The sequence below is a fragment of the Staurois parvus genome, unplaced genomic scaffold (assembly GCF_062004578.1).
Source record: "Staurois parvus isolate SC_StPar_1 unplaced genomic scaffold, SC_StPar_1.0 ptg001855l, whole genome shotgun sequence".
In the NCBI taxonomy this organism is placed as follows: domain Eukaryota; kingdom Metazoa; phylum Chordata; class Amphibia; order Anura; family Ranidae; genus Staurois; species Staurois parvus.
The window spans coordinates 221,562-234,014 of record NW_028319651.1 but is presented as its reverse complement, the minus strand read 5'-3'; the positions used below and the strand labels follow the sequence as shown (position 1 = coordinate 234,014).

Below are 12,453 nucleotides of genomic sequence, written 5' to 3'. Positions count from 1 at the left end.
GCAGGGGGCGCTCCTCCTTTATTGGACCTTCAGTGACTTCCCAGTGCAGGCGGAGCAACCTTCTGCTGACTCCACAGATCATTGACAACTGCAGAGCAAACATCACCTGCAGGATAAATGGTTCATCCAAAGTCACGCTTCATAGAAATGATCAGATCAGAGGTGAAACTACAAATCCCATCATCCCTCATCCATCCTCTGGGGTCCATACTTGTGGCTCTCAGCCTTGCGATGCATCGTGGGACTTGTAGTTCCTACAAGAGGGTCGAAGATGGCCACCCACGGCTTAGAGGAATGTCCCAACACGTCCTCCTATCAGGAATGAGGTGGAACTCCACCATTACTAATACCCCTCCGGGGGCCCATCCCTAAGTCTGTCTCTTAGGGCTGAGAGAGATGGGGGCTTTTAACTGCATTCCCCCCCCCCCTTTTTAATTTTGTTGTCCCTCTTACCTTGAAAGCAAAGTATTCTTTAAAGAGCATGCTCACCAGCCCAGAACATCCCTCATTGGTGTAAGCCATTGGTCCACGCCCATTTCATGTTTTACCATTTTCCTTTCTGACATCATCAGGAGGCAGTCTGACTTTTCCGGTTCTTTGGACTGACTCCTGATGAAGTATGATGGGAAATGTGGTGGAAAGTGACCCAAAGCCTCTTGGGATGCATGATGTGGGCATCTCAGGATGGGCAGCGCTGATGGGTGGCACAGGTGGGTGGCACTGCTGGGCACAGGTGGGTGACAGGTGGGTGGCACTGCTGGGCACAGGTGGGTGGCACTGCTGGGCACAGGTGAGTGGCATTCCTGGGCACAGGTGGGTGGTACAGGTGGGTGGCACTGCTGGGCACAGGTGGGTGACACAGGTGGGTGGCACTCCTGGGCACAGGTGAGTGGCATTCCTGGGCACAGGTGGGTGGCACAGGTGGGTGGCACAGGTGGGTGGCACTGCTGATCACAGGTGAGTGGCACAGGTGGGTGGCACTGATCATCAGTGCCGATCTCAGCTCTGACAACTGCCGGTTATCGGCAGTTCTTTCCTCACGCTGTGACAGGGTGAGGAAAGTGCAGCCGATAACCGGCAACTGCATTTACCTGCTGAAAGTCCGTGTCATTGGAAGCGGCTGATCACATGGTAAAAGGCTGCTGTGATTGGCCTTTTACCACATCACATGGTCAGCTGTGTCTGTAGGACACAACGATCACCGGCGGCACAGGGGGCGTGTTCTGGGAGGACATCCATGCACATCCCTCCCAGAACTAGACGACAGCGCTGTAGCCATCTTTCGCTATAGCGCGGTTGGGAAGAGGGTAAAAATAGATGTTTTTCCCCGCCGGGGCTACAGGCCGTCTTTTATAAAATCCTGTCCTGCGTGTCCTCATGTCTGATCGCCTGTATGCTCACCGTCCCGCTCTCTCTCCTTCCCTCTCTCCCCACAGCTCCATGTTCTTCGATGAGGACGGAGATTTGGCGCACGAATTCTACGAGGAAACAATCGTGACAAAAAATGGCCGCAAGCGGGCGAAACTCAAACGCATTCACAAGAACCTGCGGCCACAGGTAATGACCGCAGTCCTGGCTGGAAGAACGCGGCTCGGGGAGGTTGCGGACAGAGAAGAGTTCACAACTCTGTCGGGTTTATTGCAGTCTGTGTGCCTGTTGCTGAGCTTTGCCATCACTTCCTGTGGGGTCACCAGTGCAGGAAGTCAGGGGTGGGGGGGTTCACCCCTATAATGATGGCCTTAACAAATAAATTACATGACGTGTCTGAAAAGATTATTGTAAAAAAAAAAAAAGTTTTAAATCCTCCCTCTGGCCTTCGGTCTTGCGCAGGCGCACCGGCTCCTCCCCTTCGGTCTTGCGCAGGCGCACCGGCTCCTCCCCTTCGGTCTTGCGCAGGCGCACCGGCTCCTCCCCTTCGGTCTTGCGCAGGCGCACCGGCTCCTCCCCTTCGGTCTTGCGCAGGCGCACCGGCTCCTCCCCTTCGGTCTTGCGCAGGCGCACCGGCTCCTCCCCTTCGGTCTTGCGCAGGCGCACCGGCTCCTCCCCTTCGGTCTTGCGCAGGCGCACCGGCTCCTCCCCTTCGGTCTTGCGCAGGCGCACCGGCTCCTCCCCTTCGGTCTTGCGCAGGCGCACCGGCTCCTCCCCTTCGGTCTTGCGCAGGCGCACCGGCTCCTCCCCTTCGGTCTTGCGCAGGCGCACCGGCTCCTCCCCTTCGGTCTTGCGCAGGCGCACCGGCTCCTCCCCTTCGGTCTTGCGCAGGCGCACCGGCTCCTCCCCTTCGGTCTTGCGCAGGCGCACCGGCTCCTCCCCTTCGGTCTTGCGCAGGCGCACCGGCTCCTCCCCTTCGGTCTTGCGCAGGCGCACCGGCTCCTCCCCTTCGGTCTTGCGCAGGCGCACCGGCTCCTCCCCTTCGGTCTTGCGCAGGCGCACCGGCTCCTCCCCTTCGGTCTTGCGCAGGCGCACCGGCTCCTCCCCTTCGGTCTTGCGCAGGCGCACCGGCTCCTCCCCTTCGGTCTTGCGCAGGCGCACCGGCTCCTCCCCTTCGGTCTTGCGCAGGCGCACCGGCTCCTCCCCTTCGGTCTTGCGCAGGCGCACCGGCTCCCCCCCTTCGGTCTTGCACAGGCTCCCCCCCTTCGGTCTTGCACTGCTTCCTCCCCTTCGGTCTTGCGCAGGCACGCACCGGCTCCTACCCTCCGGTCTTGCGCATCGGCTCCTCTCCTGCCACTTTGCGGTGATTATCAGGCTTACCTGGCTGATCAGTGATCAGTGGAGATTAGCAGAGGAAAGATGGCCTCCACTCATTTCTGTGACCTAGGTGGACGGGAGCGACGGCATGACGTCACCTCCAGCTCTGGCCCAATGTAAACAAGGCCATTTGCTTTTTTTTTTTTTTTTTTTTTTGGAAAGCATTGGATAAACGTGTTTTTTTTTTTTTTTTTTTGATCTAATGGTTTCCATTGTAGCGGAGAGATGTGGAGTCGTTCGTATCTATGATGGTGGTGCCGCTGTGCGACAAATACTGACGGCTGCAACCACCCACACAGAGCAACGCAGGACCCAGGGGTGGCACACCGCCTCACTGGAAATCACAACCGTCCTCGGTTCCCGCGCGGGCTGCGATTTCAAAAATAGTGCAGGGGCTTCTTTCCTGCGTGTCCCGGGTCAGGGCAGCCCAATCAGATGAAGGTTCTCTTGCGCCCGTGCAAATCGCGGCTCACATGGCTGAACCTAGCCTAATAGACTCTCCAAAAAGAGCACCTGTCTTGCTTTATTGTTATCGCAAAGGATGTGTACATGTTGTCATAGCAATAAATTTGATTTAAAAAAAAAAGATTTAAAGGGACAGTGTAAAAAAAAAAAAAAGGAATAAAATAAATAATAAAAAAAAAAAAAAAATGAAAGTGCCCTGTCCCTCCGAGCTCACAAATGCATACGTAGGTCACGGGCACACATGTAAACGGTGTTAGGACCACACATGTGGGGTATCACAACGAACGTTCTAGCGAGAGCGATAATTCTTGCACCAGACTTCTGTAACTTAACATTTTAAAGCATCCCCCATGGAAATTTTTAAGTACCGTAGTTTACTATTCCAGGAGCGTGCGCAATTAGTAGTGTTGCACCAAACATTCTGGTGCTGAAACTGAAAGTTCAGGATGCACTTGGCTGAAAACCGAAACGGACAGTTTTTGTAACATTTTTTGTAAATTTAATGTGGCTGGCAATTTTGCATTGATGTCACTAGGGGGCGTTTTTGCATTACTGTCAATGAGGACATTTCATGTAAGTCTATGAGACGCAATTTTGCATTGATGTCACTAGGGGGCGTTTTTGCATTATGGAAGTGACTTTGCATGTAAGTCTATGAGACGCGGAGACTTCTGATCTGAGCCATTTGGGTGATTTCTGTTATCATTAGGATTTAAAAAGGAGCCAAACAACTATTTAATAATAAATGGCTTCATAGGATCATCATCCTTCAATAAAAGAGTATTTTTTAGCATGATCAGTCAGATTTTCAATATCAATGCCAAAATTTCACAATTTCTGCTGGGGGAGGAAAATTTTTGAGTACAACTGTAAGTCTATGAGATGCAATTTTGCACTGAAGTCACTAGGGGGCGTTTTTGCAGTAAAGTCTATAGGGAAGTGACTTTGCATGAAAGTCCATGAGACGTGATTTTGCATTTAAGTCACTAGGGGGCATTTTTGCATCATGGGAGTGACTTTGCACATAAGTCTATGAGACGCGGCTTTGCATTGATTTCACTAGGGGGCATTTTTTGCATTTTATCAGTAGAGGTGCGACTTTGCATGTAAGTCTATGAGACACAACTTTACATTGATTTCACTAGGGGGCATTTTTTGCATTAAGGTCAAGGAGGATGCGACTTTGCATGTAAGTCTATGAGATGCAATTTTGCATTTAAGTCACTAGGGCGGCGTGTTTGCATAAAAGTCAATGAGGACGTGACTTTGCATTTAAGCCTGTGAGATGCAATTTTGCACTAAAGTCACTAGGGGGCATTTTTGCATTAAAGTCTATAGGGAAGCGGCTTTGAATATAAATCTATGAGATGCGATTTTGCATTGAAGTCACTAGGGGGCGTTTTTTGCATTGAAGTCACTAGGGGGCGTTTTTTGCATTGAAGTCACTAGGGGGCGTTTTTTGCATTGAAGTCACTAGGGGGCGTTTTTTGCATTGAAGTCACTAGGGGGCGTTTTTTGCATTGAAGTCACTAGGGGGCGTTTTTTGCATTGAAGTCACTAGGGGGCGTTTTTTGACAGCTGCAGCCATCATCCGGTATCATTTTTTATTTTTCAGCTGGCGCAAAAAAAAAATTGCGTTTGAAAAACCGCTGCGCAAATAACGTGACATAAAAAAAAATTGTGGACACCCACCATTTTATTCTCTACGGCCTCTGGGGGGGGGGGGGGTTAAAGTAAACTGTATCTGAGCACCACAAACAAACAAAGTGCTATTTAATTTATTTTTAATATTCAAAGTAAACTCCCCCCTCCATGCTGAGAAATCACTATGAACACTATGAACCCCCCCCCTCCCTCTCCCCCAAGCATCTCTAGCCGTGGCCATCTTGAGTAAGGGCAGATTAGTGTAGCATTTACTTACCGGAATCCATCTGCCCTTAGCTCAGTCATGCAGGCAGGATGGTGTGCTTAGCTGAGAAAACCCCTCCTCCCCTCATGGAGACTCCCGGGATGTGTGACGCCACGAGGGGATGTGTGACGCCACGGTGGGATGTATCTGTTTTTATTCTGTGAATGTTATCACATGATGTTTATAATGTATACTTGATGCTTTGTATCCACCAATCACATTTAGGCCTGTAGCAACAAATGACCAAATCCTGAATGTGATTGGAAACATTGTAACTGTCAATGAATCTGATTGGTCCAATGAATCTCGGTCCTTACACTGTCCTCACTCTCCTCCCCTCCCCCACAGGGCACCATCAAGTTAGACCACCCGTGCATCCATGTGGACTTCCCTGTCGTACTCTGTGAGGTCTGACACTGGCTACCGCCCTTGCCTGCCATGCTGTACCCTCCTCTACCAACATCCGCCCCCCACGCCGTGCTCCCGGGACAGGGAGCCAGAGGAGAGTCATGGGGAAGGGACGCACAGACCGCCCCCCGATAAAGACTTCCAAACTGTGCGACGCGAGGTACAATAGAGACGCCATATTGGACAGAATCGCTGCTGACGTGGATATTTATTTCCTGTATCCGGAATCGGTCACTTGACTACGTCCTGATCTTTGCCCCCCCCCTCTGCTTTAATATTTCCCTTCTCAATCATGGCTGCCTAGGGAGGAGGTGAGGGCTCCGCCCATCCCGTTGGGTTGTGGACCCCCCCACTAGAGGATGTTTGTGTCCGGACTCGCAGTGTATTCATATTCGATTTTGACGTCCAACGCTCGTCTTAGTCGGTTTTATGTACACCGTGTGACCAGTGACCGTGGTGGGCCGTGCTGTCGATGGACGATACATCTGTGGGATGGATGGATGGATCCTCGATACAATCACAAGTGGACGTGACTTCTTCTGTAGCAGAGCGTTCCTTCATCGTACGTTTATTTATTTCATGTATGTTTTAGTTTGTGTTCTATAATCCCGAGCTGTGAAAAGAAAGCCCCTCTCCTCATCTCCCAGCATCCTTCACTCTGCACTGCCCCCCCCCCACCCATCAGACTGTGATTAATGCTCTACCCTAACAGTAGAGGGAGTTGGAGATGTGAGGGGCTAGGAAGAAATCTCCCCAATAAAGCGTATGTTTGTAACAAGGACTCCGTGTTCTGTGTATGACTGTGAGATTCTGTGTATGGTGGTGAGCTGCGGCGGGGTCGGGCCGCGGGAGGCGAGCTGCGGCGGGGTCGGGCCGCGGGAGGCGAGCTGCGGCGGGGTCGGGCCGCGGGAGGCGAGCTGCGGCGGGGTCGGGCCGCGGGAGGCGAGCTGCGGCGGGGTCGGGCCGCGGGAGGCGAGCTGCGGCGGGGTCGGGCCGCGGGAGGCGAGCTGCGGCGGGGTCGGGTCGCGGGAGGCGAGCTGCGGCGGGGGTCGGGCCACGGGAGGCGAGCTGTGATAGGATTGAGCTAGGAAAGACGGGCTGTGGTGGGGTTGAGCCGTGGGAGGCGAGCTGTGGGTAGGTTGTGCCGTGGGAGGAGATCTGTGGTGGGGTTGAGCTGTAGGTGGCGAGCTGTGGGTGGGTCGGGTTGTAGGTGGCGAGCTGTGGGTGGGTCGAGCTGTAGGTGGCGAGCTGTGGGTGGTTCGGGTTGTAGGTGGCGAGCTGTGGGTGGGTTGAGCCCTGGGAGGAGGGCTCTGGTGGAGTTGAGCTGTAGGTGGGGAGCTGTGGGTGGGTCGGGTTGTAGGTGGCGAGCTGTGGGTGGGTTTGAGCCCTGGGAGGAGGGCTCTGGTGGAGTTGAGCTGTAGGTGGCGAGCTGTGGGTGGGTCGGGTTGTAGGTGGTGAGCTGTGGGTGGGGTTGAGCTGTAGGTGGCGAGCTGTGAGTGGGTTGGGTTGTAGGTGGCGAGCTGTGGGTGGGTTGAGCCGTGGGAGGAGGGCTGTGGTGGGGTTGAGCTGTAGGTGGCGAGCTGTGGGTGGGTCGGGTTGTAGGTGGTGAGCTGTGGGTGGGGTTGAGCTGTAGGTGGCGAGCTGTGGGTGGGTCGGGTTGTAGGTGGTGAGCTGTGGGTGGGGTTGAGCTGTAGGTGGCGAGCTGTGAGTGGGTTGGGTTGTAGGTGGCGAGCTGTGGGTGGGTTGAGCCCTGGGAGGAGGGCTCTGGTGGGGTTGAGCTGTAGGTGGCGAGCTGTGGGTGGGTCGGGTTGTAGGTGGCGAGCTGTGGGTGGGTCGGGTTGTAGGTGGCGAGCTGTGGGTGGGTCGGGTTGTAGGTGGTGAGCTGTGGGTGGGTTGAGCTGTGGGAGGAGGGCTGTGGTGGGGTTGAGCTGTAGGTGGCGAGCTGTGGGTGGGTTGAGCCGTGGGAGGAGGGGCTTTGGTGAGGTTGAGCTGTGGTGGGGTTGAGCTGTAGGTGGCGAGCTGTGGTGGGGTTGAGCTGTAGGTGGCGAGCTGTGTGTGGTACTCCAACAGCTGCACTCCAGGAACTGGGCATCATCTACCTCTGCCCTGGAAGGGTAAATCCTTAGGTAGCAGGGGTGCCAGCGCAGGGACTAATACTTACCTTCCTCTCTGACATGTGGCGGAGCTCCTCTTCCCTCTGACAGGAGTGCTCCATGATGGGGGGGGGGGGGTTGGATATGTTGCCTCCTCACTGCCTGTTTTTTCACCTGAAAATGCCGACCCGCTGCGCCCCCACCACACGCATGTCACTTCGATGGGTCGTATTTGGCGTATGCCAGGCCATGGCTGCGGCACGTTTCCTCCCCGGAGTGGCTGCGAGTCCAGGTTTCGGTGGGTGGGGGGGGGTACTTTTTTGAGCTGCAGACAACCCAGACACAACGCGTCCGGCGCACCAACCGATGATATAGAAACGCACGTGCTGTCAGCTCAGGAACTCCATCCTCACTCCACCCGGAGCCAGGAAACCCTTCCCGGAACATTCCGACGAGTCAGCAGATCCCACATCTCACTCCTCCCGCTGCAGCCGCTGGGAGACAAACAGGCCGAGACTCCGGGAATGTCCGCGGAGCGCCGTGCTGACCGCTGCTGTTTGTTTTCCCAGTTTCTGAAGTTTGAAATGGAAGATTCTAGTAGTGAAGAGGGTGAGATACAACATGAAAACCTCTCTGAGATCAATCATCTTTACCACATCCAGTCATGAGATTCATACAGCTCTGCCACACCCCACACCCAACCTGCAGACCTGTATTTCTGTCTATCCAGTCCTGGGATTTACACAGCTCTGCCACACCCCACACCCAACCTGCAGACCTGTATCTCTGTTCATCCAGTCCTGGGATTTACACAGCTCTGCCACACCCCACACCCAACCTGCAGACCTGTATTTCTGTCTATCCAGTCCTGGGATTTACACAGCTCTGCCACACCCCACACCCAACCTGCAGACCTGTATCTCTGTTCATCCAGTCCTGGGATTTACACAGCTCTGCCACACCCCACACCCAACCTGCAGACCTGTATTTCTGTCTATCCAGTCCAGAGATTTACACAGCTCTGCCACACCCCACACCCAACCTGCAGACCTGTATTTCTGTCTATCCAGTCCAGAGATTTATACAGCTCTGGTGCATAGTAAATCCAACCTGCAGACCTGTGTGGATGTCCATCCATTCCTGGGATTTACACAGCTCTGCCACACCCAGCCTAAAGACCTGTATTTTTGTCCATTCAGTTCAGAGATTTACACAGCTCTGCCACACAGCATGCCCAACCTGTAGACCTGTATTTCTGTCCATCCATTCCTGGGATTTACACAGCTCTGCCACACAGCATGCCCAACCTAAAGGCCTGTATTTCTGTCCATCCAGTTCTGAGATTTGCACTTGAAATCAGCATCTCACCCGACTTCATTGTAATTCTCACGATTTCAAAGTCGGGATCGGTGTGACCCGGGAAGGGGGGGGGGGGGGTAAAACAGGAACTTGGACTGACCGGGTCACATGATCGCAGTGTTTAGCGTTGAATCCATTCACTGAAATCATTTCTCTTCCATTCATTGCCGGGCGTGGCTCTTCCTAATCCTCACCGTGGGGTTTATAGCGCCACCTACAGGAGCAGGACACTAAGCTGAAAATGAAACTCAGCACCGCCTATGGGCGGTCCTAGCTGGTATAACCCCGCCTCCTTGCTATAGGCGAACTAGTTCTGTCTGCCTGTCCCGTGGCCCACGCATGCCCGATCATGTGATAAGTGACTGCTGTCATGTGATAAGCGGGAAGAGGGGGGGGGCATCTACTTACTGATCCATGGGTAACACTCCCGACACTGATCCTCCTGTCAATCAAAGTGGGGGCGGGGCAGGGGGTTGGCCCAGGTAGCACTGACAGCAGGTGCTGGGTTATATGTGTCCCCGGGGTCCAGGACGGGGCTTCTCCCAGCCAACCCAGCGCAGAGCTGAAGGTCTACATGCGCTCACTGGCCTGACTAAGTGGTTTGCCTATAGCAGAGAGGCGGGGTTATACCATCTAGGACCGCCCATAGGCGGTGCTGAGTTCTTAGTGTCCTCCTGTAGGTGGCGCTATACACCCTATGGTCAGGATGAGGGAGCGAGCCGTGTCCCTCAATGGACTTTATGGTGAGGAACACAAATCCTGCTTTTAGGTCCAACCCCCCCAACATTATTCTATGAGCAGAGACCCCGGAGAGTGGAGGTGGCGGCACGTGTCACATGTAGCGTGATATTAGCAGAGCGGCTTATCAAACACAAAACATACACTATTTAGTGCACACGCTTATAGCATGATGTCCGTCTCATATCACATGACAGCAGTCGCTTATCACATGACAAGAGTCACTTATCACATGACAAGAGTCATTTATCACATGTCAGCAGTCGCTTATCACATGACAAGAGTCAGTTATCACATGTCAGCAGTCGCTTATCACATGACGAGTCAGTTATCACATGTCAGCAGTCGCTTATCACATGATAAGAGCCAGTTATCACATGTCAGCAGTCACATATCACATGACAAGGGTCACTTATCACATGTCAGCAGTCGCTTATCACATGACAAGAGTCAGTTATCACATGTCAGCAGTCACATATCACATGACAAGGGTCACTTATCACATGACAGCAGTCGCTTATCACATGACAGCAGTCGCTTATCACATGACAGCAGTCGCTTATCACATGACAAGAGTCACTTATCACATGTCAGCAGCCGCTTATCACATGACAAGTCGATGATCACATGACAGCAGTCACTTATCACATGACAAGAGTTACTTATCACAAGACAGCAGTCGCTTATCACATGACAAGAGTCATTTATCACATGACAGCAGTCACATATCACATGACAAGGGTCACTTATCACATGACAAGTCGATGATCACATGACAGCAGTCACTCCTAAAATGCAGGCAGTCCTTACAGCATGAGAGCAGCTTCTTATATCACATGACGGCAGTCTCTTATAACATAAGGAAGGTCTCATCCCATGAGGACAGCCTCGTATCCCATGACCACATTCTCCGCCAGTCCCTTGTTACAGGCTTCTCTCCTGTCATGTGAACAGTCTGTTGTCACAGGGCAGCGCTCTCAGCAGTCTCTGTCAGTGTTGCAGGGTACTGGATGCAGTGACAGGTCCCCTTTGTGTCCCCTGTATATGGAGCACACGGTGTACTGGGGGAGGTGATGCGGCGGGTCATCTGGAGGTTCCTGTACAATACATTTCCTGGATGGACGAGGTGTGCTGACCCTCTGCTGACGCTCCCGCTGACCCCGGAGGATATCCTGGAGGGTCCCCAGTGCTCCCTTCTCCCCTCCACTCAGGGACAACACGTCACCCGCACAGCTCTCACATGGATCCTGGTGTGACCCCACTCATGGGACCATCTGACGCTGCCAGGAAAATGCAATGGTGGTAGGGGGCGCTGCAGGGGAATGATGGGGAAATAGTAGGTGAAAGGTGGGTGAATGACAGGGAATGGTGTGGGAATAGCAGAGGATTAGTGGGTGAATAACTACAGAAATAGCAGGGGAACAGTAGATGAATGAAAGGGGAATAGTTGGTGAATGATGTGGGAATGGCAGGGGAATAGTGGGTGAATAACTAGGGAAATAATGGAGCAATAGCAAAGCAACAGTAGATGAATGAAAGGGGAATAGTAGGGGCATGGCAGGGGAATAGATGGTGAATGATAGGGGAATAGTGGGTGAATGGTGGGTAAATGACAGGGGAATGATGTGGGAAAGACAGCGGAATAGTGGGTGAAAAAAGGGGAATGATGGGGGAATGGCAGGGAAAGTGGGGGTGAAAAAAGGGGAAAATTGGGGCAATAACAGGAAATAATGGAGGAATAGCAAGGGAACAGTAGGTGAATGGTGGGTAAATAACAGGGGAATAGTGGGTGAATAACTAGGGAAATAATGGAGGAATAGCAAAGCAACAGTAGATGAATGAAAGGGGAATAGTTGGTGAATGATGTGGGAATGGCAGGGGAATAGTGGGTGAATAACTAGGGAAATAATGGAGGAATAGCAAAGCAACAGTAGATGAATGAAAGGGGAATAGTTGGTGAATGATGTGGGAATGGCAGGGGAATAGTGGGTGAATAACTAGGGAAATAATGGAGGAATAGCAAAGCAACAGTAGGTGAATGAAAGGGGAATAGTTGGTGAATGATGTGGGAATGGCAGGGGAATAGTGGGTGAATAACTAGGGAAATAATGGAGGAATAGCAAAGCAACAGTAGGTGAATGAAAGGGGAATAGTAGGGGCATGGCAGGGGAATAGATGGTGAATGATAGGGGAATAGTGGGTAAATGACAGGGGAATGATGTGGGAAAGACAGCGGAATAGTGGGTGAAAAAAGGAGAATGATGGGGGAATAACAGGAAATAATAGAGGAATAGCAGGGGAACAGTAGGTGAATGATGGGTAAATGACAGGGGAATGATGGGGGATTGGTATGGGAACTGTGAGTGAAAAAAAGGGAATGGCAGGGGAATAGTGGGTGAATAACTTGGGAAATAATGGAACAATAGAGTGTTAATGGTGGGTGAATGAGCTGGAAATGATGTGGGAATGACAGGGGAATAGTGGGTGAAAAAGGAGAATGATGGGGGAATGTCAGGGAAAGTGGGGGTGAAAAAAAGGGGAAAATTGGGGGAATAACAGGAAATAATGGAGGAATAGCAAGGGAACAGTAGGTGAATGGTGGGTATATGACAGGGGAATAGTGGGTGAATGATGTGGGAGTGGCAGGGGAATAGTGAGTGAACAGGGGAAAGATGGGGGAATGACTATTGAATGAATAACGGGAAATCATGGGTGAATAACAGGGGAATGATGGGG

At 52.5% G+C, this 12,453-nt stretch overlaps 1 protein-coding gene across 1 annotated transcript; it reads left to right on the top strand.

Moving 5' to 3' along the window:
- The first annotated feature begins 1,411 nt into the window (after window positions 1-1,411).
- Window positions 1,412-6,308, top strand: TUSC2 (tumor suppressor 2, mitochondrial calcium regulator). Its single transcript, XM_089664210.1, has 2 exons — window positions 1,412-1,557; window positions 5,468-6,308. Exons 1-2 carry the CDS (start codon window positions 1,441-1,443, stop codon window positions 5,531-5,533), a joined length of 183 nt encoding a protein of 60 aa, XP_089520336.1. The 5' UTR covers window positions 1,412-1,440; the 3' UTR covers window positions 5,534-6,308.
- Window positions 6,309-12,453: the final 6,145 nt, after the last annotated feature.

What these genes read in the sequence shown, in the direction of transcription:
- TUSC2 (XM_089664210.1), top strand. Translation starts at nt 1,441, where the DNA reads ATGTTCTTCGATGAGGACGGAGATTTGGCGCACGAATTCTACGAGGAA. An exon ending in ACAAGAACCTGCGGCCACAG is followed by an intron (nt 1,558 to 5,467) that starts GTAATGACCGCA and finishes CCTCCCCCACAG; the next exon opens with GGCACCATCAAGTTAGACCA.